Raw genomic sequence first — 27066 nt, forward strand, 5'->3', positions numbered from 1 at the left:
TACTTTGCCAAAAAAGTCCGTCTAGTCAAGGCTATGGTTTTTCCAGTGGTCATGTATGGATGTGAGAGTTGGACAGTGAAGAAAGCTGAGCACCGAAGAATTGATGCTTTTGAACTGAGGTGTTGGAGAAGACTCTTGAGGGTCCCTTGGACTGCAAGGAGATTCAATCAATCCATCCTAAAAGAGATCAGTCCTAGGTGTTCATTGGAAGGACTGATGTTGAAGCTGAAACTTCAATACTTTGGCCGCCTCATGTGAAGAGTTGACTCATTGGAAAAGACCCTAATGCTGGGTAAGATTGGGGGCAGGAGGAGAAGGGGACGACAGAGGATGAGATGGTTGGATGGCATCACTGACTCGATGGACATGGGTTTGGGTAGACTCAGGGAGTTGGTGATGGACAGAGAGGCCTGGCATACTGCAATTCATGGGGTCACAAAGAGTTGGACACAACTGAGTGAACTTTTAGGCATGGAGAGACCCTTAAAAGGCTAAAATGGGGGGATAACATGATTGTGGTGTCTTTTAAAACTGTCAACCCAGGGAACACAGAGCAGATGGATTGGCATCCTATCCATCACAAACACCTGGGGAGGACTGATAAAACAGTTTTCCATCCTCAGGTGACTCCTGGTCTGGGGACCACACTTGAGAAGCCTTGGATTAAAGGACATGGACTTAGTGGGTCAATTCCTGGGCAGTGGGGGTGAGAGATGCTAAAGAATATGCGCGGAGGAAAGGATGGAGAGAGGAAATGGAGAAGTGGCAGGTGATCAGGTGATGGATCAGGTATAGCCGAACTGGTAAAACACCCAAGATTTCCCTCAATCTTATTGATTGGGTCATTATATAATGCTCACGAGTTACCAAAAACAGAGACTCTAAGAGGTGTGGGGAGGGTTTTTTTGTGTGTGTGTGTGTATTTCCTAAGGAGGGAAAGGAGATTGTTTGCAGACATTGCAGTTCAAGTGTCTATGTGCATGCATGCTAAATCACTCCAGTCATGGCCGACTCTTTGCAACCAACCCTATGGACTGTAGACCACCAGGCTCCTCTGTACATGGGATTCTCCAGGCAAGAATAGTGGAGTGGGTTGCCATGCCCTCCTTCAGGGGATTTTCCCGATCTAGGGACTGAACCCATGTCTTTATGTCTCCTCCATTGACAGGAGGGTTCTTCACCACTAGTATCATCTGGGAAGCCCAATGTGTCTATAGAGAAAATTTAAAAAATCAATATGTGGATTCAGAGCTGAGGAAACTCCTGTGTGAATGTAAAACACATTAACACTGTGTTCACAAAATGTAAGTCATACACAAGGACAGAGTCTTCTTAACTCAGAGTCAAATATAGGTTGTTTCATTATTGATTTTATAAAAATCCACAAAAGCTGAAAAGTATGCATCATTCTGTAATTAAAAATATCATTTGTAAAAGAGTATTAGAAAATAATTTACATTTTACAAGAATTAGTACATCATCACAAACTAGGACAATCAAGACATATTCCTTTCTGGTATAGTTGGATATTTAGAATATTAATCAAATAAAATATCAATTTTCATTCTGAAGCATTTCTAAACCTGAGTCAACACATATTCGTTTGAAATTGCTTCTGGCTGGTGTAAGGAAAAGAAATAGTGTCCTGTTGTGGATTTTCTTTTTCTAATAAGGAGACTGATAAAGGCCAACCATGAGAGAAAAAAATAGGATGTCTCACCTGTTTTCAGTGGTTGTTGCTACCTTTACAGTTTTGCTTCTATTGAGATTGGAAAGTGACCATGGATCTTAGAGAGGAAATGTTTAAATATGTAGTATTTGATGCAGCTGTGCTAACTCCTATGATACGATTGTACTTATATTCAATCAGAAGAGCAGCTTTCATGCTCTGAGATTCTTACACAGCCACACTGACTTAGCAAGAGAGGAGACAACCTCAAGAACCAGGGACGAGCTGAAAGCCCAAAGGATGCACAGAAAAGTAGCTAGGATGGGAGTCTGCAAAAAACAAGAAGAAAGCTGGAAAAACGGGGGCTGGGGAGCTCACATTTTGGCTAATACAGTCTCAAATTACTGAGACTGAATTTTGAAAGGAGTGGTGCCTCCACATGACAGAGGAGAAGACAGGTGAGGTCCTGACATGGGTAAAGCCTTAGAGACAGCTGGAGCCAAATAAATGGTTATAAAATAGAAATGGAAGGTAAAAAATGAGACTTCTTTAGCCAGGGAAGCCAGACCATGAGGAAGATTTAAAGTTTCACAGTTGAGAGTAAGAGAAAATGTGAGAACATATAGGAAGGCCCACTGGTCCTCAATCCAGGGAGAACCAAGGAGGAAATAAAATGCGCTGGAGGGACGTCCCTCGTGGTCCTGTGGTTCAGACTTGGTGTTTCCAAAGCAGGGGTGCAGGTTTGATCCCTGGTCTGGGAGCTAGGGTTCCGCATGCCATGAGGCCAAAAAAATCAAAACATAAAACAGAAACAATATTGTAACCAACTCAATGAAGACCTTAAAAATGGTACACATTAAAAAAAAATGCATTGAAATCCTACTGATAGTGAAACTTCACAAATAACAATTTGTCTCTCATGCAAGGCTACTTGAGGTTTTCCCATTACATAGTTGCCATACGGGTTACTTAGTTTGATCATATCAATTGTTTGTTTTTGAAAAGTGATTGTCTTTTTGGCTCTTTCTACATGACCTCTGCACTGGTCAAGGTGTGAGCACCATTTTGGGGGGTAAAGCAACTGGCATTTCACAACTCTTATGAAATTCCCTCTGGGAGGCTGGGAACACCTCTACGACAGGCACACGCAGATCTAGGTTGGCTGTTCTTGTGTGTAGGGGCAGCTGAGGCTGGTGACTGTATCCCATAAAGGAAAAGGACTGCTTATCCTCTCTTTAATCCTGTTGGAAATATGTCATAAAAACAAACAACAAATAGAAACAACAATCAAACAAAACCAGATAATAGCTGCTTCAGAATGAAGAGACCTAAAACACTTTCTAATCCGACCTTCCTCCCAGGAGGAAACTGTTCCCAGTCTTCCCCTCAGGCCGTGGTGCTGGTCTTCTTCCTTCTGGCTTGGGCAGTCCACTCTCTCTAAGAGAATTTTCATAGCTTAGTTTCAACATGACCAGGTCCTAGAACCTGTCTTTGTGGGAAGTTGCAAAAGCATAATGATGAAATGCCAAGAATGAAGTGTCAGATCTCATTATGAACCTTCAGTTTTGTATTCGACTCTCAATCTGGCAAACATATTACACGAATACAGCCGAAACAGAATCTGCAATACCTAAGAAAAAAAGGAAATCATTGGTACTACTCTATTTTTTCTTTATATGTTGTTTTTTTTCCACTAATGTGAATGAGTTTATTATGCACCACTATGATTTAACCCTTCGTCACTAATTTTTTAAATTTAAATTTATTTTTAATTGAAGGATAATTGCTTTACAATATTGTGTTGGTTTCTGCCATACATCAACATGAATCAGCCGTAGGTATGTCCCTTCCCTCTTGAACCTTCCTTCCACCTCCCACCACTTCCCACCACTCTAGGTTTTTACAGAGCCCCAGTTTGAGTTCCCTGAGTGACATAGCAAATTTCCATTGAATATTTATTTTACATATGGTAGTGTATATGTTTCCATGCTACTCTCTCCATTCAAAAAATATGCAATGCTCCACTAATTCGCATGTCATCCTTGCACAGGGGCCATCCTAATCTTCTCTGTATCATTCCAAATTTAGTAAATGTGCTGCTGAAGTGGGCACTACATCTCTTTTAAATATTAAATTAAAAGTTTTGATTTGGGTTCAGAAAGTTAATATCTACTAAGAAAATAGCTTACTGCTTCTAGCTACCTGTCCATATAAACATGGCAACCTCAAAAGCAGATATCAGCAGAGATGCTTAATGTTTTTATTTCAAGACACTATTAAAAAAACCTAAAACAACTTATTAACTGAACAGATGAATGTATCTGAAATATGGAATGCACTTGTATATACTTTAGAGGCAATATAATAATTTATAGGATTATTTTAAATATAACTTAAAACCGTTAAATTCTAAGACTTGAACTTCAACAAAATTTCAATCAGTCACAAGTGTGCGATACTTCCTTAGCATGAAAGTGCAGGGATCACACTGCCATGCCAGAAGGGATGAAACATCCTATTTGAAGACTGGATTTGTCTGTGATTAGCTGTGTCTTTAAAACTTCTTGGGGCCACAGAATTGCTACCTGCCTTGGATGGTTGTTCATGAGAGTAATATGATCATATCAGGGATTTAACTTTCAGGAAATACTTTCAGAAAGGATGTGGGCTCCTATATAATGACTAACCAGGCAGGGTGTGCAGACTTAATTGGGGAACAGAAAGAAATGACCCCAACCACCCTTTGTAGCTGGGGGCTGGGAGAGGTTGGGACAGGGTACAGAGTCATGATTGAGGTGAAGATGAACCAGTGTCTGAATCATGTTCCTGCAACTCTCCTTCTAGAGCTTTAACAGCAGCTGCCCCTCAGCCCAGATGCAGGCACCACATTCCACAGTCAGAGATAAACTGGAGGTAGCAAGGGTTCAGGAACCACATCAGCCTTCTACCTGCAAAGCCCCCCAGGGATGCTGAAAGGAGAGGCGCGGCTGGGGTCTGGTGCTCTGGCTGCAACGCTCCAGTTGCCACTTGGTGGAACAACGGAGCTGTTGTCACTAGGTTGAATCAAAATATAAGCTCTCAGGGACTTCCTTAACTACTGGTGGCCCAGTGGTTAAGAATATGCCCTTGCAATGGAGAAGGTGTCGGTTCAATCCCTGGTTGGGGAGCCAAGATCCCATATGCCGGAGCAACTGAGCGTGCATGTCGCAACTAGTGAGCCAGTCTGCTCTGGAGCCCGCGCTCTGCAACTAGAGAAGCCACCACATGCCACAGCGAGAGAAAGCCCGCAGGCTGAATAGAAGACCCAGCACAGCCAAAGTAATACATATATATATATATAGTCATATACATATAAAAGATACATAATACATATATATATTTACATATATATATGAAAGAAGCAAAAAAATATATATGCTCTCAAAATTGGAGAAGGCAGTGGCAACCCACTCCAGTACTCTTGCCTGGAAAATCCCATGGATGGAGGAGCCTGGTAGGCTGCAGTCCATGGGGTCGCGAAGAGTCAGACACTACTGAGCGACTTCACTTTCACTTTTCACTTTCACGCATTGGAGAAGGAAATGGCAACCCACTCCAGTATTCTTGCCTGGAGAATCCCGGGGACGGGGGAGCCTGGTGGGCTGCCATCTCTGGGGTCACACAGAGTCGGACACGACTGAAGTGACTTAGCAGCAGCAGCTCTCAAAATTTTCCATAACTTTCTCTCTTTTTTTTAAAAAAACTCAGAATTTATTGTAAGAACTTCAGTAAACTGTTCCTCAGGTAAAAAATCTATTTGGTCCTATTCAAGAGGATTGGCTTAAATTAGCATATTTGTTTCATTGCTCTAATTTCTCTGTGCAAATTTTGCACTTTCAAATAGAGAACTATGCTCCAGCTATGGGCAATACACTGTTTCATATTTTATCCACTTCAGTAGCAATGTCAAATCAATAATAAAAACATCTAAAAATGACTCTTTATCATTTTATCATAAATATCACAAGCTGGGGTGTTCCACAACTTTTAAAAAGTTATATATTTGTTAGAACTAATGAGAAATTAAATAACTGCTCTCACACATAATATGGTTTGGATCAACTCAATTCAGTAAAACTTGCTGATTTTCCAGATCAAAAGTTTTAGAATAGGGCTTGAATATAGATTTTTAGAATACATTTAAAATACTTAAATAGCTATTTTAATTTATTAATTTAATTTAATAACAAAAATGTTATTATTCAACAAAAGAGTGTGTCTGGTATTTATTGAAGCCTCTCAATTCCAGGGAACAGAATTTTTTGCTAGAATTTTATAGGTGGCAGGAGGTATATTAAATCTGAAACAACATTAATGCTCAGATTTTCACTCAGTTTGATACAAAGAAAAAGTGATTCTTGATGATCCGAAGGTAGGCATTATAATACATAAAATAATGGACAGTCATATAGTTACAAAAAGCAAATTTGGAATTGGAGACATTTTTGGAGTTCAGCTTCTTAAGTGGGTTTTTGGAAGTAGTTAACTTTGGTAAATTATTGCTATATCTTACAATGTTCTGCTCATTACATTGGTTTTTACTACAGTCCCTCTTCCTTTTAAAAACATGAATATGTGCAGCGGTGTCTTTTTTAAAAAAAACACTTTCATTTTTATCAATTATCTGAAGGATGACCATTACTACTGTAACAGTGGTTTGAGAACCCTGGATGCACACTATGAATGGGACAGGCTCATAATTTTAATCTATTCACAGCCTCTTCCTTGACATTGAGCCTGGAATTTTCAATATAAGTTCAAGACTCACCGCAAATATTTCCTCCCATTTTCACACGGACATAGCCATCGATGCCCCATGAAGTTCCCCAGGAGTTCCGTACAATCCAGTATGGGATACTTCCTACAAAATATAAATCAGACCCTGGAGAACATAGCTGTGGTGAGAGAATGTTCATTTGAAGCTCAGGTGGCACCGTGGTAAAGAAGCTGCCTGCCAATGCAGGAGATGTAGGAGACGTGGGTTCGATCCCTGAATCAGGAAGATCCCCTGGAGGAAGAAATGGCAACGCACTCCAGGATTCTTGCTGGGAAATCTCATGGACAGAGGAGCCTGGTGGGCTACAGTCCATGGGGTCTCAAAGAGTCAGACATGACTGAACACTTCCTGAAAAGCAGAGTGGTTTTAAGAAAACAAACAAACAAACAAAACTAACAAAATGCTAACAAACTAGCCAAGTGAGCTGAACTGTACTAGTGTCACACTGCAATCAATGGAAAAGGGGTTTGAATTCATTTTGCTTGTTATAGTTACTGCATAAAATGAAAACACACATATATACACATTTCCAAGCAATTTGAAAAAAAGAAAGGAAAAGAACTGTTAGATAAGTATGATGAAATAATAAGCACTTCTCTTCTCCCAGCAATTATCCTAAACATGGCAGATGGAGAAGGTCCAATATTTAGATCAAGAATTTAGTGTCATTTTAACACGGCATCTACCAAAAATTGACCAGGGGATCTGCAGGGCGTGTATACCTGGAAGTTTAGGGCAAAGTTGTAAAGCTCATGAGAACTTAGATGTAAGAGGACCAAGGTTCAGCATTTTAAAGGATGGAATCATGTGTCAAGCTGGAGTTCAAGCTGCAAAGCAATCAGTCACATCTCACCAGCACTCACCTGTTTTATCAAAGCCCGTTACAAGGACGGCGTGATTTGATTCTCCACTGGAGCAATGATGCTGTATAATGCCTCCCAGGTAATCTTGCCAGCTCATGGCATCTACCACCACTATCAGAGGTCCCAAGGCAAGAAGTGTTTTTGCCATTTTGTCTTCTTGGCCACTATCGAAAGAAAACAAAATTATTTGGTTAAGAAGTTTAGTTTCCAAGGTAAAAATACTTTACAAAAGTGATGTATTTAATCTGTATATGGCAAGGAGTAGGTTTGGTGGCAATTATCAAGTTCTAAACAGTGGAGGCTGTAAGAAGTCTGGAAGACTGGCAGTCCAGGTGGGCTATGGGACTATAGGATATCAGGATCTGGGTTCTTCTTATATGAGGCTTCCATTCCCAAGATCACTTCATGACCTAAGAAGGCTGCTAGAGTGCCAGCCATTTCACTCATATTTCAGACAGTAAGAAGTAGAAAGGGGAGGTGCTATGTCCCTGTTGAGATTCCAGAAGTGATCACACATTCTGTACACATCTGCATGGGTCTCATTGGATAGATATCAGTCCTACGGCCAAGGTTAGTTTTAAGGAAGATGGGAAATTAAATTTCATAGCTGGTTGACAAAGTATCATGCTAAAATATAGGGATTCTCTTAATAAGCAGAGTGGAGAGCCTGGATGTGGTGATATCTCATCACCTCTGCCACACCAAGTAAAAATCAAGAGAACAGACAGCCTAGGTTAGTGAATATCAAATAAAGAAAACTACAGAAAAGAGTTACCCAAAAATGTGGGGGGCAGGGAGTGTAATTATAGGGCAGGAGGGATGTTAAGATGCCAGGAGAACTAGGGCCGAACTGGGAAGACAGCAGGGCACGCAGTTCTGCCTTCCCACCTGGACCCGAATTGATAAAGTCTGATGTTACATAACATATAGCCTTCATCAATCTTAAAAGTACACAATTAAACCATTAATTGTATTTTTAAAGGTCAGCTTTGTGGGTGCAGGACATGAAACTAAGTTACTGATATTTCAGCCCATTAAGATAGCATTTGATAGTTTATTGCTGTAGCAAAGCATGGTGGATTAGTGACTAGAAAGAGTAGATAAGCCCTCATCCTGCCAGCTGGAGACCAGTTTCTATTAAGGGGATACTGTGTCCAAAGACGAGGGAAAAATATGAATGCCTACCAATGGGATTTGCTGAAACAGAAACCACAAGTTCATTCTAAACAATTACTCACATTATCTGTTGAGGAGACAATGCTTTTGGAGATTTACAAGCAGGCATTTCTAATTTTTGCTGCTGTAAAAATAATTGGTACTCATTAAAGAGAGTCAAAATTATAAAATTCAGGAGGAGAACATGGTAGGGTACGGGCTTTGAGGTTCCAGAGTTGGTTCAAATTCCAGTTTCATGCCACAGCCATCGCACCCACCTTCAGAATCAACATAAAGATACAATTATAGGCATAGGTTTCATAGCCTGCTTAACCCATAAATTATACCCCAGGTTTATAATAAACATTGTGTCCTTCCCTCATTTCTAAGTTATCTAATAAACTAGTTTTCTTCACACAGCTTTTAGTGTATAACGTCTATTTTATTTAAATTTGGGGAATGTTTTGTAATGCAACTGTGACAAACATGATAATCTCCATATTAACCAGAAGACAACGGCCTCCACCTTTTAGAGATAACAAAAGCTATCCAGTAAATTATTTCAGTAAAATCAAAGATCATTTTACAGAGATGGTGTGAGGGAAGAAGGATGAAAGAGAGAAGTTTGAGGGAATTGCAGAAGGTGGTGAACACTATGGGGTCATGGAAACAGTTTAGTTATGATCTCTGCTTGAGGGAGGACCAGGAAAAAGATTCCACAGCTGCTGGAAAACAGGAAATAGGAGGGCACCTGTGGTCTAGACCAGCAGGGAAAGGCTCCAGGGAAAGGCTCCATTTAGCCCCAGAACTGTTGTCCCTCATCTTTCAGAAAGGTGTGGGCTAGAAACAAGTTACAATACATTCCAAAAAGTATCTTTATTTCCATCTTAGCCCAATATGGAACTACTATCATATTATCAAACCTTGTTCCATGAGCTTACTATTGCTTTCGCTGATCAGTAAGAGACAAATCCTACAGTCTTTAAGAATTCTCCTAAAGATTTGGTGATTAGGGCGAGTCTTACCGGTTACAGACCCTTGATGAGCACATGGGTTTACACTTCATCTTCCCTATGGCATCCTAGCTTTTCCGTCCACAGTTATATGTGGTAGGTTCTTTCCCTTTTTATTTATTTAAATAGTCACATTCATTTTCTAGTTTGGCTTCTGAAATGTTTTTCCTGAGGTCTGGTGAGCAAAAATGCAGGATGCAGCCTGTGTATGAATGATCATTCCGCTTTAAGGCTAGATTATGCTTTTTGGATTCAGAAGGGTTTTATATGTAAATATATATTTTCAGAGTTAGCAGACAATCTTGTGAACTTTTTGCTGATAGCTATGATCTGGGCTGGTGTTGTCTGGGAATACTAAAAAACTAAGAGAGCATGGCAGTAAAAATAGAGGTCGGGGGAAACTCCCAGGAGATGATGTACATCGACACGGGTGGGGCATCATTTCTGACATGCATAGTCTGCCCATCTCCGGAGGTCCCAGTAGGACTGAGAGCCAGGTTACTCCCAGGATTAACTTGCCTCCTGAGGACACTTGGCTCTCTGTTTCTGCTTCACACCCTAGTCCTCCCAGCTTCCTGGGATTACTTTCTATGTGTCTGTGTCTCACGTGGACCTGCTGTTCTCTGTTTCTGTCTGAGACTTTCCAACTTCATGCCTGGCAATTCCATTCTTTCAGTCTTTCAGGGCAAAAAGCCTAGAGTCTTCCCTGACATTCTCCTCTCTTATCCTCACAAATATCCCTCAATACGCTCTGTGGGGCTTTATTCTCTATCCCATCTAAGATATCTAAGACCATTTGTCCAAAGCTGCCCCAAGATCATTCCCTGATGACCTCTGTCACCTCATCACCTCCAGTCTAGTGTGTCTCTCCATGACATGACACAACACACCATGACAAGACAGTCACAGTGGCTTCCTCACTGCCCTACAGCTGTGCCAGACCTGTGTCTGCCGCAGGGCCTTTGCACATACAATCCTTCTGCCAGGAGCTGTGTTTCCCCAGGTACCTGCAGGGTTAAGTCTTTACTAAATGTTACATCCTCCAGGAACCCGTTCCTGGGCTTCCATCCTGAGACTGCAACCCCCTACCCCTGTTGCATCCTCTTCACCTCATGGATGTTTTGTTCTCTTTAAAGCTATTTCATCTAACAGACCATTCATATTTTTATTTCTTTGGATTACTGCTTATCTCTGTCACTAAAATATAGTCCAGAGGGCAGAGCTTTTGTCCGCTGTGTTCACTGCCAAATCCCCACAACCTGAAACAGGGTTCAGTAAATATCTGAATGAATGAATAAAGCAAAGGAAGGTATTCTTGCAGAGAAAGTCTAATGTGGTTAGCTTGGTGCCGTGTTCTCAGAGTTTAATATTCTGTGTGATGGGGGATGGGTTTTTCACAGCGGCCTTTGCTTTCTGATCCAAGGATGGATGAATCTTGCAGTCACCTTTGCTTTGTCTCCCTCTCTCTAAAGTAGACTGATGGCCATTGTTCTTTTATTTCTTCCTAACTTTCTCAATCTGCTCCTTGTGACAAGGGGTGCCTTGAGTTCTCTCTGATCACACTGTCAACCTCAGGAGGTTCCTGTACACACAGTCACCTTAGACTCTCCAGGAGCTGGCAGCATAGGTGCTCACTTGCTCATTTAGAAAGTATGTGACCTTCACCCTCAAGGGAGGTGGGGACCACTGTGCTCATGGACGCTGCCCGTTTATCATGATTCTGTGCATCCTGCCCTTGGGGACTGAGCTGTCAGGTGACAGTTGCTCCGGGAGCTAGGAACCGAGGGGACGGTCAGCCCATCCTCAGACACATGGATGCTGGTGTGGGTTCCACTTTGTTCAAGGATCCAGAGTCACTCATGATTTCTTTCAGATTCCATGGGGACATGCCATCTAGATCCAGAGATGTTTTTATATTCAGGAAGTAGTAGACCAGTCTGTCACCTTAGCCAAATTTAATTTTTTTTGCTTTCTCTGTTTCAAAACCCTGTGCAGAGCTTCCTTCATACTTCTAAAAAATGAAGCGAGGAGTTGGATGGTTCTGTTTCTCATCCCCGAGCACCTATTTTGCACTAAATAAAATGGTCATAATGGTTCTTTAGCTGGCTTTGAGTGTCATGTGTTTTTAAAGCATTTTTAAATGATTGTTTCCCCTGAACCCACCTCAAGTCATCATGCCCTTCCCACTCCCACACAACTCCCTTCCTCACCTACCCCCGCATCCCATCATGCCTGCAGGATGAGCTCGTCACCTGCCCCATTATATACTCTGTCCACTTGCCTCTAATAGGAAAACTTCATTTTATATCTTTCTGACAGTTGATGACTTGAAAAATGTAAGGAACAGAGAGGGGGTTCAAAAATGCTTCTTGGTAAGTAAGACTGCTTGACATTAGCTTCAAACTCTACAGAAAGCAAGTTTTTATTATTATTATTATTAATTAAGGGTAAGACTGAAATGCGCCAAGGGTAATTGTGACACTAAAACTTGGTAGGAGGTGCTAAATATCAGTTATACCTTCAAATGAATTTAAATGTGTTAATTTAATTGCATTATTTCTGTTGGTAGAGACATGGGAAAAAAGTATATCATATTTAAGAAACAAAATCCACAGTCCTCCATGGTGACTGCCAATTCCTCTCTCTAATAAAAATGTTAGTCACTCAGTCATGTCTGACTCTTTGTTGACCCCTTGGACTGTAGCCCACCAAACTCCTCTGTCCATGGAATTCTCCAGGCAAGAATACTGGAGTGGGTGGCCATTCCCTTTTCCAGGGCATCTTCCTGACCCAAAGGTGGAACCCTGGTCTCCTGCATTGCATGCAGATTCTTTACCATCTGAGCCACCAGGGAATCAAGTGTATTTTAAAACATTTAAAAGTATGCAACAATGCTGCCAATCAACTTATTAATTCCAAGTAGTCAATAGATAATAACTTAAGAAACATAGAGAAAACCACAAGAGAGGGAGACATTTACCTGAAGTCATATGCAGAATAACCTTTGATTGAAGATCCAGAATGTGAGTCGGAAAAGTAACGGCAGAGGCCGTTCTGGGCTTGAAATGGGTATTCTGAATCTCTCACCAGCTTGACTTGCAGCTAAAGAAAATAATCATCCAACATAATCTATGTCACATGGTTGTGTCAAAGATCAAACAGAACTTACAACAAGGAGTCTAAGATTCAACTTGGTCACAGTTCATTATCTGGGTATTCTTTGAGTTATGAAAATCTTAGGTTAAAACTTTAAGTGTTTTTTATGGACAGCCTAGGTAGTTAAACTGTTTGTCTTTGTCTTTGCTCCTGTTTTCTCTGTATCTCCTGTTCCTAGAACCTCCACTGATTCGATAATAAAGTCTGGTTATATTTATCCCGAAGGTATAAGAGCATAAACATCTTCCTTCCACAGCTCTGGCTCTGGGTTATCAAGCCTTTGAGGTCATGCATTATGCTCACAAGCATCCTTCCATCGCTGCTCTCTGTGCCATTCATGTGGCGGTGACTCCAGACACAGCAAACAAACAACAGAGGGATGCTCAACTTTGGGAACTCTGTCTTGACAGCTTTTCACAGTACACAACAGCACCCTCATCGCTGGCTTCACGTCACTGCTGCTGGACCAGGAGAGTGTCAGAGGGTGTGTGCTGGGGGTGGGTGGGAGGTGGGGAGAGGACCAGGGTGCTGCCCGTCTCAGCTAATGACCTGGCAACAGGGTCTCACCTCCCAGGGCTCAGTTCTGCATCTACACAGAGGCACCCAACCAGTTGACCTTTAATCCCCTTTTAACCTGGGTATTCAGAAGTTCTATGGAAATGAGTAATCATACGCTGTCATCTTTATGGGTCATCTGCAAAAAAAGCATTTACTAAGTAATACTAGGGAATAAACTTAAATATTTTTCTGAACACAGATTACAGGTAAGATTTTTCACACTTTGGTTTCTCTCTTGATGGCTGACCTACACAGAAGCAATTCTTATTTTTGGGGGTGGAGGGCTTAAACAACTGACATTTATTTTCGCACAGTTGTTGGACACTGGAAGTTCAAGGTCAAGGTGCCAGCAGGGTCACCTGCTGGTGAGAACTTTCTCTTTGAGGTGCAGACGTTCACCTTCTCACTGCGTCCTCACACGGAGACAGAGACCCTGCCCTCTTCATCCTCTTCTGTCACATCCTATCAAATTAGGGCCCCAGGCTGATAATCTTGTGTGTGTGTGCTGAGTTGTTTCAGTCGTGTCCAACTCTGCTATGCTATGGACCGCGGCCCGCCAGGTTCCTCTGTCCATGGGATTCTCCAGGCGAGAATACTGGAGTGGGTTGTCATTTCCTCCTCCAGGGGATCTTCCCAACCTATGTATTGAACCCACATCTCCCGTGTCTCCTGCATTGCAGGAGGACTCTTTACTGCTCAGCCATCAAGGAAGCCCCTTATGACCTCATTTAACCTCAATAACCTCCTAAAGACCCCATTTCTAGATATACATAGTCAGATATATGGGAAATCTTTGGATTAATTCAAGCTCTGGTTAGTTACATTCCCAAACTTGACAATATTATTTAGTAAATGACAGACTGAATGCACAGTAAACAAGCAGCTTAAAAGACTGCAGGGCCACTCACCTTATTGAGCCAGTACAAAGCATTGAGCGGGGATCCTCCGTTGCAGCCATAGTTGCTGTAAGAACAGTCTATCACCTGCTGAACACTCAGCGCCTCCAAGGGCTGCCCTTTTATTGCACACACAGACTCCACAGCACCTACCACGCTGAAGGCCCAGCATCCGCCACACTGAGATAGAATGATGGTAGAAATAGAGATAGAATGATATTTGTTATCTAACAATGTGCAAATCATGTCTAGCGACATCTCTGACAACACAAATGATCAAATCAAGTGAGCAGAATCTGGAGGCCTAAAGAATATAAATGCCAATCCTGCTGATTTTCAATTCAATTCTCTTATAAGCATCAAAATTTACTATTCATTAAAGGTAAACTGGTAGTATCACTATTGCAAGTTAGACATTGCAAAATAAAAGTGAACTTTAGAGATTAGGAAAACACTTGGACTGATGTTCTTTTTAAAAAAACAAGTCAGCACAAACATAGGTAACTGACTTGTAGTTGCCAAGGGGGAGGGGATGGGGGAGGGGTGGACAGGGAATTTGGGATTAACAGATGCAAACTATTACTTATAGGATGGATAAACAACAAGTTCCTACTGTATAGTACACGGAACTATGTTCAATATTCTGTGATAAACCATCATGGAAAAAATATGAGAAAGCGTGTGTGCTTCTACCCTGACAGTCTGCTCTGCCCTCCAACACCTCCCCTCCAAGGGGAGAAGGCAGGGAAAAGGTGAGCAGAGCAGAGGTGCATGGTGCATATTTGTTCTCATTAACAGATAAGCACAGGACCTGGATGAATGACTTGTTAGCCCATCAGGATTATGAACGCACACGTAATGTCCCAATTATAGGAACTCACAGCAATCGTTCTTCATTGAAATACTTGCTAACAATCTTTCTGACTCTGGGTCTCTTAACTTGCTTTTATTGGATAAACTGGAACAAAGGAATGAAAAGGAATGGAATCAAGAATTTCACATAAGAAAGAAGAATCACCGGAAAGGCAGAGATGAGAGTGGGATTTCAAAATGGGTGGAAGCTCCTTAATCCTGGGACCAGGTGCTGCAGGAAAGACAGGAAGGGCAGCTGGTGGTTCTTGTGGAGTGTAGTTCTGAGAGATCTCAGAACTTATCTATATCTCTAGCTCCAGGGCATGTGGAGAGTACAGCATTCACTCAGGGATGATACTGCAGGCTCTGCACCCCTTGAGAAAGGTAAATGCAGGTTGCTTCAGGTCACCCACCTACTGCTGCCCCAAGAGGGTGGTGGCTGCTACAAAACATCTTTCCTTTAGTACAAAGATTCCTAAATAAAAGTTCTACTTTAAGACACTGTAAGCACTTCCTGGATAGACTGGGTTTTAGACTACATCACTCTTCATTAGAATCCAGTAATAAAGCACATGATACGGTGGTAAATTTCAATCCACAACAACAAATACAGAATCTGAGAAACAAAAGGAGCTCATCTTAATGAGATGGTCACTGGGGAACTGTTGGACCCAAAATGCTGGCCTTACAAGAGGACGCTGAGTGACCTGTTGAGGTTCCCACTGCAGACAAACTGAGACTACCTCCCTGTAGTTAGGGATCAACTTTTCCTGGTGAGCTGACATCCCTGTGCCTGGCAGGGGTGCAGGGCACACCACCTGTCCTCTAATGTCTGCCAGCAAGATGGCTCATCGTGGGCTATGAGCACCCCCACCCGCATCCGGGGTTCTGCTTTCCCTCTGATTCCAGATAATCTTCACAGGCACACCCAGGACTTCTGCAAGGTAAATGGCTGCATTTTTAAAATTTATCTTTTCACTGAGTATAGTTGATTTACATGTAGTATTAATTTCTGCTATATAGCAAAGTGAATCTGTTATATACACACACACCCACACACACCCACATTCTTTTTCATATTCTTTTCCATTCTGGTTTATCATAAGATATTGATTATCATTTCCTGTGTTGTACAGTAGGACTTAGTTGTTTATCCATTCTATATGTAATAGTTTGCATGTGCTAACCCCTAACTCTCACTGCATCCCCTTACACCCCTCCTCCCTGGCAAGAGGAAGTCTGTTCTCTGTGTCGAGTCTGTTTTTGTTTCGTAGATAAGTTCATTTGTGCCATATTTTAGATTTCACATATAAGTGATATCCCATGGTGGTAAATGGTTGCATTTACTGCAGAACTTACACATTTCTTTATCATTCAACACAGGTAAAACTGTGCTGTTACTTTTACTACTTTCTTGTTCTTTTTTCTTCTTTTTAATGTGTCATGAATTTTTAGTGTGGAGTCTTAACCTCATTTCTCCCACAATCCCTTTCATTTTCATTGTATGATTTTGCACAGTTGGTAATTTCCAGGAACGTCTATGTCATATCACAGCAGATGTGACAGCTTTTTTAAGGACCACAGATAAAACGTGTGTGATTCTGCAGGGGTGGGGCTGGGGGCAGGGTCTCTGAGGGAGCTCAAGGGATGGACCCAAGGGTTCAGGGAGCACTGAGGGACCAGGCACCTGATTTCAAGTTGTTTCCCTTTTGAGCTGCTTAACTTGGTCAAGTTACCTCCTTCAGCCTTCCACCCAATGTTCTGCAGAGTCCTGGGAACCGTGGCACCAAGCAGCAGCCCCGAGTCTGTGTGCCAAGTGGGGGCCGGGCAGGCAAGGAGGGCCACCCGCAGAGCTGAGCCCCCGAGTGAAGCTGGGCCTAACAGCGCCTCCTCCCTCCAGGGGGGGTCTCCTCATCATTTTATGATGACTGAGGTGTGAATTTACCTACTGATAGGATGGTTCCATCACAAGTTTGATTGAACTTGACCAAAAAAGTGACTCCCACCCTAAAGTGATTGAAAAGAAAAAAAAAAAAAACAGACCCTAAGACATACCGTCTTCTGGTTTCTCACTTGGGTGACGACATGCTTATCCCTCCAGTCAAATCTTAACGGCAAAGACAGGTTGGAGATGGACGTGTACTCTTCTGCTGAAAATCGGGGAAACTTGGAAGTGCTGCTTCTTAAATAAATGGCTGAGGACACATACAAGGTGAAAGGACAACCAACATTATATTACAGGGATTCCTTTCAGAGGGATGTTTCAACAGAAACAGTGGAGCTTCTGATAAAGTCTGCCTTTTATTCTTTTCCATAATTGGAATGGAGTAGACAAAAGCTATAAAAGATGAGAATTCTTCTAATAGGGCTGGGTTGTCACATGAAATGGTTTGACAGAAGCAGATCAATAAAAAATGAGTGTAATTGACATCATCTGTTTTATCATAACTAGGGGGGGTCTCGAACAGAAATAGCATAGAAAACTGGAGGAGGGATAAGGTGCTATTCCTCAGAGCCAAAGGAAAACGTCTGCATTTATAGTATTTAGTTCTTAAGTGACTGTTAGAAGAAAGTGGCCACGAGCTTATTTCTCCAACTGTCAGCACCAGGTACTTGGTTGACACTTTTAAGCATTTAAGCAATGTTAACTATTACTCAGTTTACTAGCTTCACAACTGAAGATTCTGAAAAATTAAGGAAACAAGTTAAAATCAGGAAACTAATCAGCTAATAACCCCAGAGTTCATACCTTTAAACTCTTCAGGAAACAAATAAGAAAACTGGTTTATTCCATAGATGGCAGTGGAGTTTTCATGAGGAAATAAAGAATTCAAGTATCGATGTCTATTAAGACTTTCCTGGAAAAAAAAAAACATACTAATTTCTATCATCTATGTTAACTTTCTGGAGCAATGTGCATGTAACTGACTTAGGAATAGTTTTCAGATGCAAAAGTAAAAGCTTGATTTATTTCCTGTGGATCACAATGAAAGGTTATCTAAGATAACAGATGAGATTTATCAATGTTTTGTATTAAAAATACTATCTGACTTCAGGAATAATTTCTGAGGCTGGGAAAGAATTGTCTTATCTATTTATAATTCCTCTTTACCAAGCATTTTGAAAGCACTAAATATGCTTATTTAATATAGTGGAAAAAAGAAAATAAATTGCAAATAAATACCAGACACTAGTAGGAATTGTTACCAGTAAGTATTCATGTGATCTTTGTCTTAGCACAATGAATGAAGCATGAAAAAAGGAATAAATAACTAATGGATAAATAAGTGTGGTTCTATCTGAGCTTTACAGAGATCTTGTTTCACTTGGGTAAAAGGCTTTGGGAAAGAGATTTCAATCCTGGAAATGTTCCAGGAAGATGGCTTAGTTTGTCTGTCTGAAGAGAAAATTAGATCCTTGTTTACAGATTCCTCCAATTTGAATTTTGGGCTAAGTATGTTAGGCTCATCTTTTACACAAACAAGCTTCAATTTGCTAGTACTAACCAACTGTGTGGGGTAAACGCAACTTCAGGAGACCACCATTCATTAAGTTTCTAACTTCGGCTACTCTAAACTTGCTTGTTCACTTATATTTTTATTGTGTGTCTGTCTTATAAACCTATAAGCAAAATGAGGGCCAGGCTGATCTGTCTTATTCATTGCTGTTTCTGCCTCACTGAGCACACACCTGGCACATAACATATGCTTAATTAGCATTTTTTGTTGAATAACGCATAATTATATTTTATATACCTCATGCCCTTGATAGCGCTAAGCTATTTTGTTTACATATGTATATATAATTATTTTCAGATTGTTTTCCATTATGGGTTATTACAAGATAATGAATATAGTTCCCTGTGCTATACAGTAGGACCTTTTTGGTTATCTATTTTATATGTAGTAGGTGTATATCATTAATTTAAAATTCCTAATTTATACCTCCCCCAACCCCATTACCCTTTGGAAACCATAAATTAGTTCCTATGCATGTGAGTCTATTTCTGGCTTATATATAAGTTCATTTGTACCATTTTTTAGGTTTCACATATAAGCGATATGGGTATTTGTCTTTCAATGTCTGACTTTCTTCACTTAGCATGATAATCTCTAGGGTCATTTCCTGTTGCTGCAAATGGCATAAACTGTTTATTTTTAAGCAAAGTATTCCTGGGATTTATCATGATCGTATTTTTCCTTACTGAGCATACGTAGGATTGCTGATCTATGAAATTATCAACAGTTATCGAGTTTCAGGCATTCAAAAGATAATCTTGATGAAGCAAGACTTTGAATATAACTTGGGAAGAAGATGTATACACCTAAAAATAGAACTTAACTATAAAGCGAGTGTGTGACAAATATAAGCCAGTGACTGCAAACTGCTGAGCAGTTCAGAGGGTTCCTTGGTCCTAAAGGCATCTCCTGGACTTCATTGTGAGTTGGAGGAATGATGGAGGTCCTGAGGGTGTAGGACCTTTATGGATGCACAGGAAAGTACATGGCAGCCACGAGGGTGGGCCTCACAGACTGACTACAGAGAGGAGGCCCAGGTTCCTACAACCTGGCCCACGACCAAGCAGTCAGGTGGCCTACTGGGGGAAGGGACTCCCCTGAAGGTTGGTTTGTGATTACTGCATCCCCACGGCTTCCTGACCCTGCCCTCGCCTGCAAGGTGTCCAGGGCACATCCCCCAGGCCCTCTCCCCCCCTTCTCTCCGCTTAGAGCTTTGCTCTCGTCAGATGCTCTCCCTGAGCCCCTTCCCTGCACTTTCTCAGTCCTGACTCCTGTGATAAAGAAAAAAGAAGAAAAAGAAGAGAAGACACGTAAGTCACCACTATTGGGAACGAAAGAAGGGCCACAAAGATGCTCAGGCACCAGAAGAATCATATTTTGAGGACTTGAGGCCAACAAGTTTGATAACCTATGCAAAATGGACAACCCCCAAGGAAGACATACATCACCAAATCTGGATACAACAAAAATAGAGAATTTGAACAACTTTTTATCAACTAAAGTCATTAAATTCCTAACCGAAAATCATCCCACAAAGAAAACTCCAGGCCCAGATGGCTTCACTGGTGAATTCCATATAATTAAAAAAGAAATGCCAATACCAACTGTACACATACATTCATGGGAACCCCTTGCAACTGGTTATATAAGGCCTGATTCCAAAACCAGACAGAAACACCTCATGACAAGAGAAATATTGCCATGGGCACCAATAGCCCTCATGACTGCAGATGTAAAATCCTTAAAAAAAAAATCAGCAAATCAAATTAAAAAATTTATAAGACAAGAGATCATGACCAAGCGAGGTCCATTGGTTTAGTATCTGAATATCAATCAACATAATACACCCTACTCATGGAATAAATACAGGACAAACACTTTGTTCTCAAGCAATCATACCAGTGCTTCTGGTTTTGAAAGCTAGAGCAATAAGTAGGAGATAAAAATATATATCTTCCTTTGGGCAAAAATACAAATAGAATCAGGTGAAGTTGGCACTTCCCACACACTAGGGCTCCAGGGGACCATCAGGAGGGGTAGAAGGGAGCACAGCTTCAGAATCCCTGGCAAACCTCAAGAAAATACCAGGAAAAAGAACAAATACCAGGAAAAAGAACAAATACAACTTCAATAAGCAGCAGGATTACTTTACTTCCTGATTAGGAATGAATGAACTTTCTTTGACAGCAAAATTAAACCATGATGATGACCTCTCACAATTTAAAACTATTAAATAGTATCGGATATATATTAATAGAACACAGAGGTCCACTCTAAATCATTCTCTCTTGAAGCTTCCTTAGTTTCAGGGAAAACCTTATTGATACTCAGCTAACTGGTGTGCTCCTGAGTTTTAACGCTGGGGTGCAATCTGAGACTATGAAGCCTTTTCAAAATAATCTGAAAAGGAAATTAAACGCTATCCCCTTCTCTAAATCAGTCTCCACCAAGTCAGGTGAACTTGTAGGGTGTGCGCTAGTCCAAGGAGCCCGCTGCTGCTGCTGCTAAGTCGCGTCAGTAGTGTCCGACTGCGCGACCCCATAGACGGCAGCCCACCAGGCTCCTTCGTCCCTGGGATTCTCCAGGAAAGAATACCGGAGTGGGTTGCCATTTCTTCTCCAATGCATGAAAGTGAAAAGTGAAAGTGAAGTCGCTCAGTCGGTCCAACCCCATGGACTGTAGCCTACCAGGCTCCTCCTTACATGGGATTTTCCAGGCAAGAGTACTGGAGTGGGTTGCCGTTGCCTTCTCCCAAGGAGCCTGGGTTCATAAATGGGCAGCATTCCTTGAGCTCTGAATGCTGGCTCTTTTCGGATAAAATTCTGATTTGAGGAGGAGGTGATCAGTGTCCTCCTCCGGAAAACGGCCAGGTTTCTTCCGCCTACTTCTGGTTCCAGTCCCTGAAATGCACAGTCCGGGGGGGGGGGGGCAGCTGTGCCTTTCCATTAGGACTACCTTGGACATAATCAGTGGGCAACCTGGGACGAATCATATAAACCCTCGGGCACACATCCTTCCTGGAGGACCAATCTGTGGGTCAGCATGCCCTGGGAAACCCTGGGATGGAGTCCGGGTCTGGAACCCGGGCGCGTCACCAGACAGAGTTTAGGCGACCCCCCGGGGATGGCGTTCGAGCGCCAACCCCCTCACCCCCACCTCTGGAAAGGACGGCGCAGGTATTCCCTGGGGGTGCTCGCGTGGCCCTTCCATCCCGCTCAGCCCGGGGTCAGGCGGGGCGTGCAACCCCTCGCGGTGGAGCTCAGGTGCCCCCTCTCCCAGCCCGGGGACCAGACAGGGTAAGCGACCCCCGCGAGTGGCACTCGCGTGGCCCCTCAGCCCCAGGACAGGACGGGGCTTGAGATACTCCCCCCACCCCACTCCACCGCCCCGGTGTGGAGCTCAGGTGCCACAGCCCCACCTCCCGCCCCGGGAAAGGACAAGGCAGGTAACCCGCCGGGATCGGCTCGAGTGGCACCTCGGACCAGCTCAGCCTAGCCTGGGGCTGGAAAATCCGGGAGACTCCAGGGTGTGGAGCTCAAGTGCCCCGCCCTCCGCCCCGGGACCGGAAGGGGCCGGCGACCCCGGGGGTGGGAGGGGGTGGGGCTCGAGCGGCCCCCTCCGGCCCGCCCAGCCCGGGACTGGAAGCGCCGGCAGGGGTCCGCCGGCGTGCGCGGTACCCGGAAGGCCGCGGGCGGGTCGCGGCCGAGCGGCGGGGTCAGGGCGGCGCAGGGGGCCCAGCAGCAGAAGCAGCAGCAGCAGCGGAGAAGCCAGAGGCGCCACAGCTCCATCCCGCGCTTCCTCGTCTGTTCCGAGCTCCTCCCCGCCGGCGGGTCCGGGGCGGGGCGCCGGGCTGACACGGTGACGCCCCCACGATTCCTGGCGGCTCTGAGCCCGGATGTGGGGTAGGCTGCAAACCGCAGGGTTCACGCTATTTTCAGTGCGAGCACCTGCCCAGGACCACGTGCCCTGGGGTCTCACTTATGCTAGAAAAGAGCCTCTTCACACGGAAGAGTGACCGTGTAGACAGCTGTGTGACCTGCACTTCCTGCGTCAAGTGGAAGTTTTATCTTTTTTCTTTTTCCTTTATCTCAGATGGAAGAATGCAGGCAACAGTGGAATCCAAAGGATCTTAATTCTGTTTCTCTTTGTGATGGGCCCTTACTTTCGGAACCCAATTCCAAAATGCTTGTGAATTTACACAGACATTCCTTCAGCAAGTGTTTATAACTGCGTGTCAAAACACACAGTTGTGAAAATAATACACCACGTTTTGATGATTTAGATCCTAGCCAGTTCAAACTTTGGAAGTCAGTTTCTGAATGTAGCACTTACTTGTTACGTTTGTGTTGAGATTTAAATAAAGTATTTCAAACAGTTTGTAATGCCCAGAACGTTTTAAGCGTTTGGTTTATTAGCTATTTATTTTGTTTTTAAGGCAGCTTTCCCCCTCTTATTATCATTACACTGCTTTCCCCCTGCTCAGCTTAGTTCATAGTAACCCATTCTTCATGTTTTCTTCTCTCTTTTATTTATTTTTTCAAATCATTTCATTTCATAGCAACTTAATCCTAGAGAATGGACCACAGACTCAATAGAAGTAATGTTCAAATCAGTTAACATCCCAATCTGGCAGCATTTCAGGTTAAGGATTTTCTGGTGAAGGTAGAAGGTCCCCTTTAAGGATGAAAGGGGCTCTTTTGCTCTTTTTTTTTGTTTGCCCATTTCTATGCCCTCGAACCTTAAAAACCTAATTGTAGGAATGAGATCCCTAGGCATTGAAACTAACTCCTGACTTATGCTCTCCTGAGTGCACACCATGCCGAGCCTGACCTGTTGATTCTTCTAGATAAAAAGAAGTAAGAATGAAGAATTCAGCAGCTAAAGAGTGGCTCCCTCTTTACCCAGAACAGCCCCCTGACCAGTCCTGCTGGTGGATCACACAGGCAAGATAACATCTGAAGAGTCAGCCAGCCTGCAGCTATGGAGGACCACGCAGAACCCACCCTCCTGCTTTCCTGACTCACTGAGACTCTGCCCCCATCTGTTTTTCCCTTGAAAAGGTACCATGACTGTGCAAAATGTTTGGAGTTTGTCTCAGGACATGAATCCACCTTCTCCCCAGATTGCTGGCTTTTCTGATTAAATCACCTTTCTTTTCTGTTCACACTTGCCTCTTGGCTTTTGAGCCACGAGCAGCTGCGACCTAAGTTCAGTAGTAACAAGGAGACCAGGCCACTTGTAACGTGTGTTGTCATTGGTGTCCTGGATGGCTTTTGAAAGGGCACAGATTTGTTTCTCAAATTTAAAGTGCACATCGAATGCAAATTCTGATGCAGGGGTTCTGGAGTGGGTCCCGATTCTGCTTTTTTAACCATCTCTCGGGCCTGCTGCTGGTGGCATCAGGGTTCCTGTTTGGAACAGCAAGCAGTGTAACTTGCTGCTGTTTCTCCGCTCCCCTAACTCAGGAGGGACATGGGGAGAAGGCTGGAGTGTCTCCCCCAGGGAAAATTCATATTCTTTCCTGGTCATTCTACCTCTGCTCATTTCCTTGAGCAGTGAATTGTACTGAAACAGAGCAGGGCCCTATGGTCCCTGTCCCTCTTGTCCTCTGCCTGCCTTTGTGGAAAAACTTTAGCCAAAGAATAAGTTTAATCAGAGAAGTGGGAAAATGCAGACACAAAGGAAAATAGTCTGACAGGACAAAGCTATAATAATTCAGTCAGTAAGCAATGTCAAAGATGTTTTGTTCCTTCTCAAGGGCTATAGATAACATTCTGAGACATAGCCTGTGAGCTGTCTTATAAATATTGAAACCCCTACCAGGTAAGAGAAGTTAACTGTATGATGACCAGACTGTAGCCATGACGGTAGCTGCCACAGTTCTGAGAACTGGCCTGAAGACATGGGAACAGACTGACCCTGGAACTGAAGATTAACTGTACCTAAAACAAACAAGATGGCACTGGTCAGACCTCTAATGACCAACTTCAAGATGATGGTCAGAGCTAACTGTGCTGTTTCTGTATATAGCCCCCTCCCTCCATCTATAAAATTTCTTGCCCCCTGACTGTCAGTGTATATGTGTGTTGGGGGGGTGGGGGGTGGAGTAGCCTTAGGACGGGCATGTGCCCTCCCCACAGGTTGCCAGAATCCAAAAGCAAATTTTCCTTTTCACCAACCTAGTCTCCTTAATGGCTTTTGAGCAGTGAGCAGCTGGACAACTTTTGGTTACCATAGTGAGTAATATTGTTTTCTCTGGCTTCAGGGCAGCTACGTGATTTGCAGGGTCCTGTGTAAACAGAATATTAGTAAGGACTTTAGGACGGCAACAGTAGAACATTAAACCAAGGATGAGTCTCTCTCGCACAGGGTCCTATGTGGCTACCCAGGCCACATACCCACACAGGCAACTTACTGGGTCTTTCTGCTATAATCTTCTCTAAACGACTTTCAAGAGTCTTCCGAATTGATGTCATGGTCATCCCTTTTAGACTTTTTAGACTCACTATCTGATTTACGTCCTTAGTTTTTACCTAGGTACAGTGAGTCATGCTATTCTCTGATGGAAAATTGTTAATAAAGATAATGCATGTTAATAAAGGTAATGTATTAGGAGTAAAGACATGGAAATTTTTTTTATGCATATATGAAGAGATGATTGCTCTCAGAATGTAGGTGGTAAAGACTTTATTTAAACAGTTAGTTCACAGGTCAGTGTTCATATCATCCCCGGCAGTTCTGCATCCAGACCTTCCTTGTAAGATGCTCAAGCTAATAAATATATACAGTGAGTCCCCTATATACGAACTGCCAAGTGGCAAACTTTCAAAGACACGAACACGGGTTCACATGTTCAATCACAGAGACTAGTTCCCATGTCTGGTGTACATTGTCACCTGCATGCATCCTCTACAAGTGGTTGTGCTTTTGTGTACCTTACTGTACAGTGCTATATAGAGTACAGTAGGGCTGTATCTTTATTTCAAGTTCAGGATGTCCAGAAGCAAGTGTGAAAGCAATGGTGACATAGCTGGCACTGCTAAGAAGAGATCCTGGACACAGGAAATGGCAGGGGAATCTTCTTTATCTGAGGAGGCACTGTTAGCTTTTGAGGCACAGGGACCTGAATGTAGAATGGTGCACACAGGTTGCAGCAGACATTTGGAATTCAACCCAGTGCTACCGTGTCATCTATGATGAGAAAAAAAGAGCTACTACCCAGACATTACTGGGTCATTTTTTTCAAGACAGTGAGAGAGTCAGTTCCTGGGTAGGTTGATAAGAACTCCGGGGTCCCCAAGGAGGAGGAAGAGAAAGGGGCCTGGGGCTGTCAAAGAGGAGATAGGGGTCTGGAATTCTCAAGGAGGAAAGGGCAAACATTTTTTTGTGGCAGTGGGTCTAGTAAGATCTTTACAAACTTGAGACATTCTTTTGATTTATTGTGATCAATTAAAAAAGTGTATAACTGCCTTGCTAGCACTAGTAAGGGGGACACTCTCCATCCCCCTTCTGATGTCTATGTCAGAAGCTTTCTCTGTTCCTTTTCATACTTTAATAAAACTGCTACACAAAAGCTCTTGAGTGATCAACGCTGGTCCCTGGTTCTGAAGCTAAATCTTCTTCAAAGATCAAGAATCTGACACTGTTGACTGTAAGCTAGCAAAGGTAGATAGAATTGAATCCATCAAGGAGCCAGACCTATGGCATCAATGTCAGGAGTGAGTGACTTTCCAGCTTGCCCTCTGTCTCCTGTTGCTGATGACTCTTCACCTCTACCATCTCCCACCTCCTCTCCCTCCTCCAGTCAGTAACTCTTCTTGCCTGTTCACTCAGTGCCAGCCCCTGTATGCCAGCTGTTGTACTGTGTGTGTGTGTGTGTGTTGGTCCGTCAGTCATGTCCGACTCTTTGTGACTCATGGACCCACCAGGCTCCTTTGGCCATGGAACTCTCCAGGCAAGAATACTGGAGTGGTTTGCCATTCCCTTCTCCAGGGGATCTTCCCATCCCAGGGATTGCATCCAGGTCTCCTGCACTGCAGGCAGATTCCTTACCATCTGAGCTACCTGGGAAGCTCTGTTGTACTGTACTACTGTACTTTTCAAGATACTGTAATGTAGAATTAAAAATGTTTTCTTTATTTTTTGTGTTTGTTTTTTATGTATTATTTGTGTGAAAAGTATTATAAACCTTATTACAATACAGTGCTATATAGCCAATTGTATTGGGTACCTAGGCTAACTTCGTTGGACTTATATGAACAAATTGAATAAATATGTTCTTGAAAGGGAACTTGTTCATGTTTAGGGGAGTTACTGTGTTTGTATATGTGTATATATCTGCAACATCTTAGCAAAAAAAAAAAATGAACTTTTTGGTCAACTCAATATAAACAAAAGTTTGCATTCAGATCATAGCTACTGTTTATTGATAACCTACTGAGTCAGAAAATTTAAATAGAATGACCACCTTACCCCAGAAATATTGGTATGGAAAAAAAAAACATTTAAACTAAATTTACTTCCTAAGCTCACATCAACAAATATATGTTGAGCACCTGTTAAGTACCAGA

The 27066-nt window shown here is 42.7% G+C and overlaps 1 protein-coding gene, 1 long non-coding RNA gene and 1 other non-coding gene across 5 annotated transcripts; 1 reads left to right on the forward strand and 2 right to left on the reverse strand.

Moving 5' to 3' along the window:
• Positions 1 to 1339: 1339 nt before the first annotated feature.
• On the reverse strand, positions 1340 to 22306 carry CTSO (cathepsin O). Of its 3 annotated transcripts, none has more exons than XR_014069497.1 (8): positions 22174 to 22306; positions 17728 to 17836; positions 17034 to 17173; positions 14139 to 14306; positions 12497 to 12618; positions 7349 to 7512; positions 6477 to 6833; positions 1340 to 3299 (listed from the first exon to the last, which is right to left on the reverse strand). XR_014069497.1 is itself a non-coding variant. In XM_081544534.1 (8 exons), exons 1-8 carry the CDS (start codon positions 22282 to 22284, stop codon positions 3265 to 3267), a joined length of 942 nt encoding a protein of 313 aa, XP_081400660.1. In that variant the 5' UTR covers positions 22285 to 22306; the 3' UTR covers positions 1340 to 3264. The 3 variants fall into 3 exon arrangements, 2 of the variants coding, with proteins under 2 accessions (XP_081400660.1, XP_081400662.1); XM_081544534.1 differs by having other exon boundaries at positions 6477 to 6569; XM_081544536.1 differs by having other exon boundaries at positions 6477 to 6569; positions 21199 to 22306.
• Positions 3675 to 3781, reverse strand: LOC145528015 (U6 spliceosomal RNA). The gene has a single exon (XR_014070095.1). It is a non-coding gene; the product is annotated as a U6 spliceosomal RNA (small nuclear RNA).
• On the forward strand, positions 22107 to 26781 carry LOC145527101 (uncharacterized). The gene is made up of 2 exons (XR_014069498.1): positions 22107 to 22398; positions 23343 to 26781. It is a non-coding gene; the product is annotated as an uncharacterized LOC145527101 (long non-coding RNA).
• Positions 26782 to 27066: the final 285 nt, after the last annotated feature.

Source organism: Giraffa tippelskirchi, chromosome 11 (genome assembly GCF_054371585.1).
Source record: "Giraffa tippelskirchi isolate mGirTip1 chromosome 11, T2T-mGirTip1v1.2.pri, whole genome shotgun sequence".
Lineage (NCBI taxonomy): Eukaryota > Metazoa > Chordata > Mammalia > Artiodactyla > Giraffidae > Giraffa > Giraffa tippelskirchi.

What these genes read in the sequence shown, in the direction of transcription:
- CTSO (XM_081544534.1), bottom strand. Translation starts at nt 22,284, where the DNA reads ATGGAGCTGTGGCGCCTCTGGCTTCTCCGCTGCTGCTGCTGCTTCTGC. An exon ending in CTTTGTACTGGCTCAATAAG is followed by an intron (nt 12,619 to 14,138) that starts GTGAGTGGCCCT and finishes TATTTTCTTTAG; the next exon opens with CTGCAAGTCAAGCTGGTGAG. An exon ending in AACGGGCTTTGATAAAACAG is followed by an intron (nt 6,570 to 7,348) that starts GTGAGTGCTGGT and finishes TATATTTTGTAG; the next exon opens with GAAGTATCCCATACTGGATT.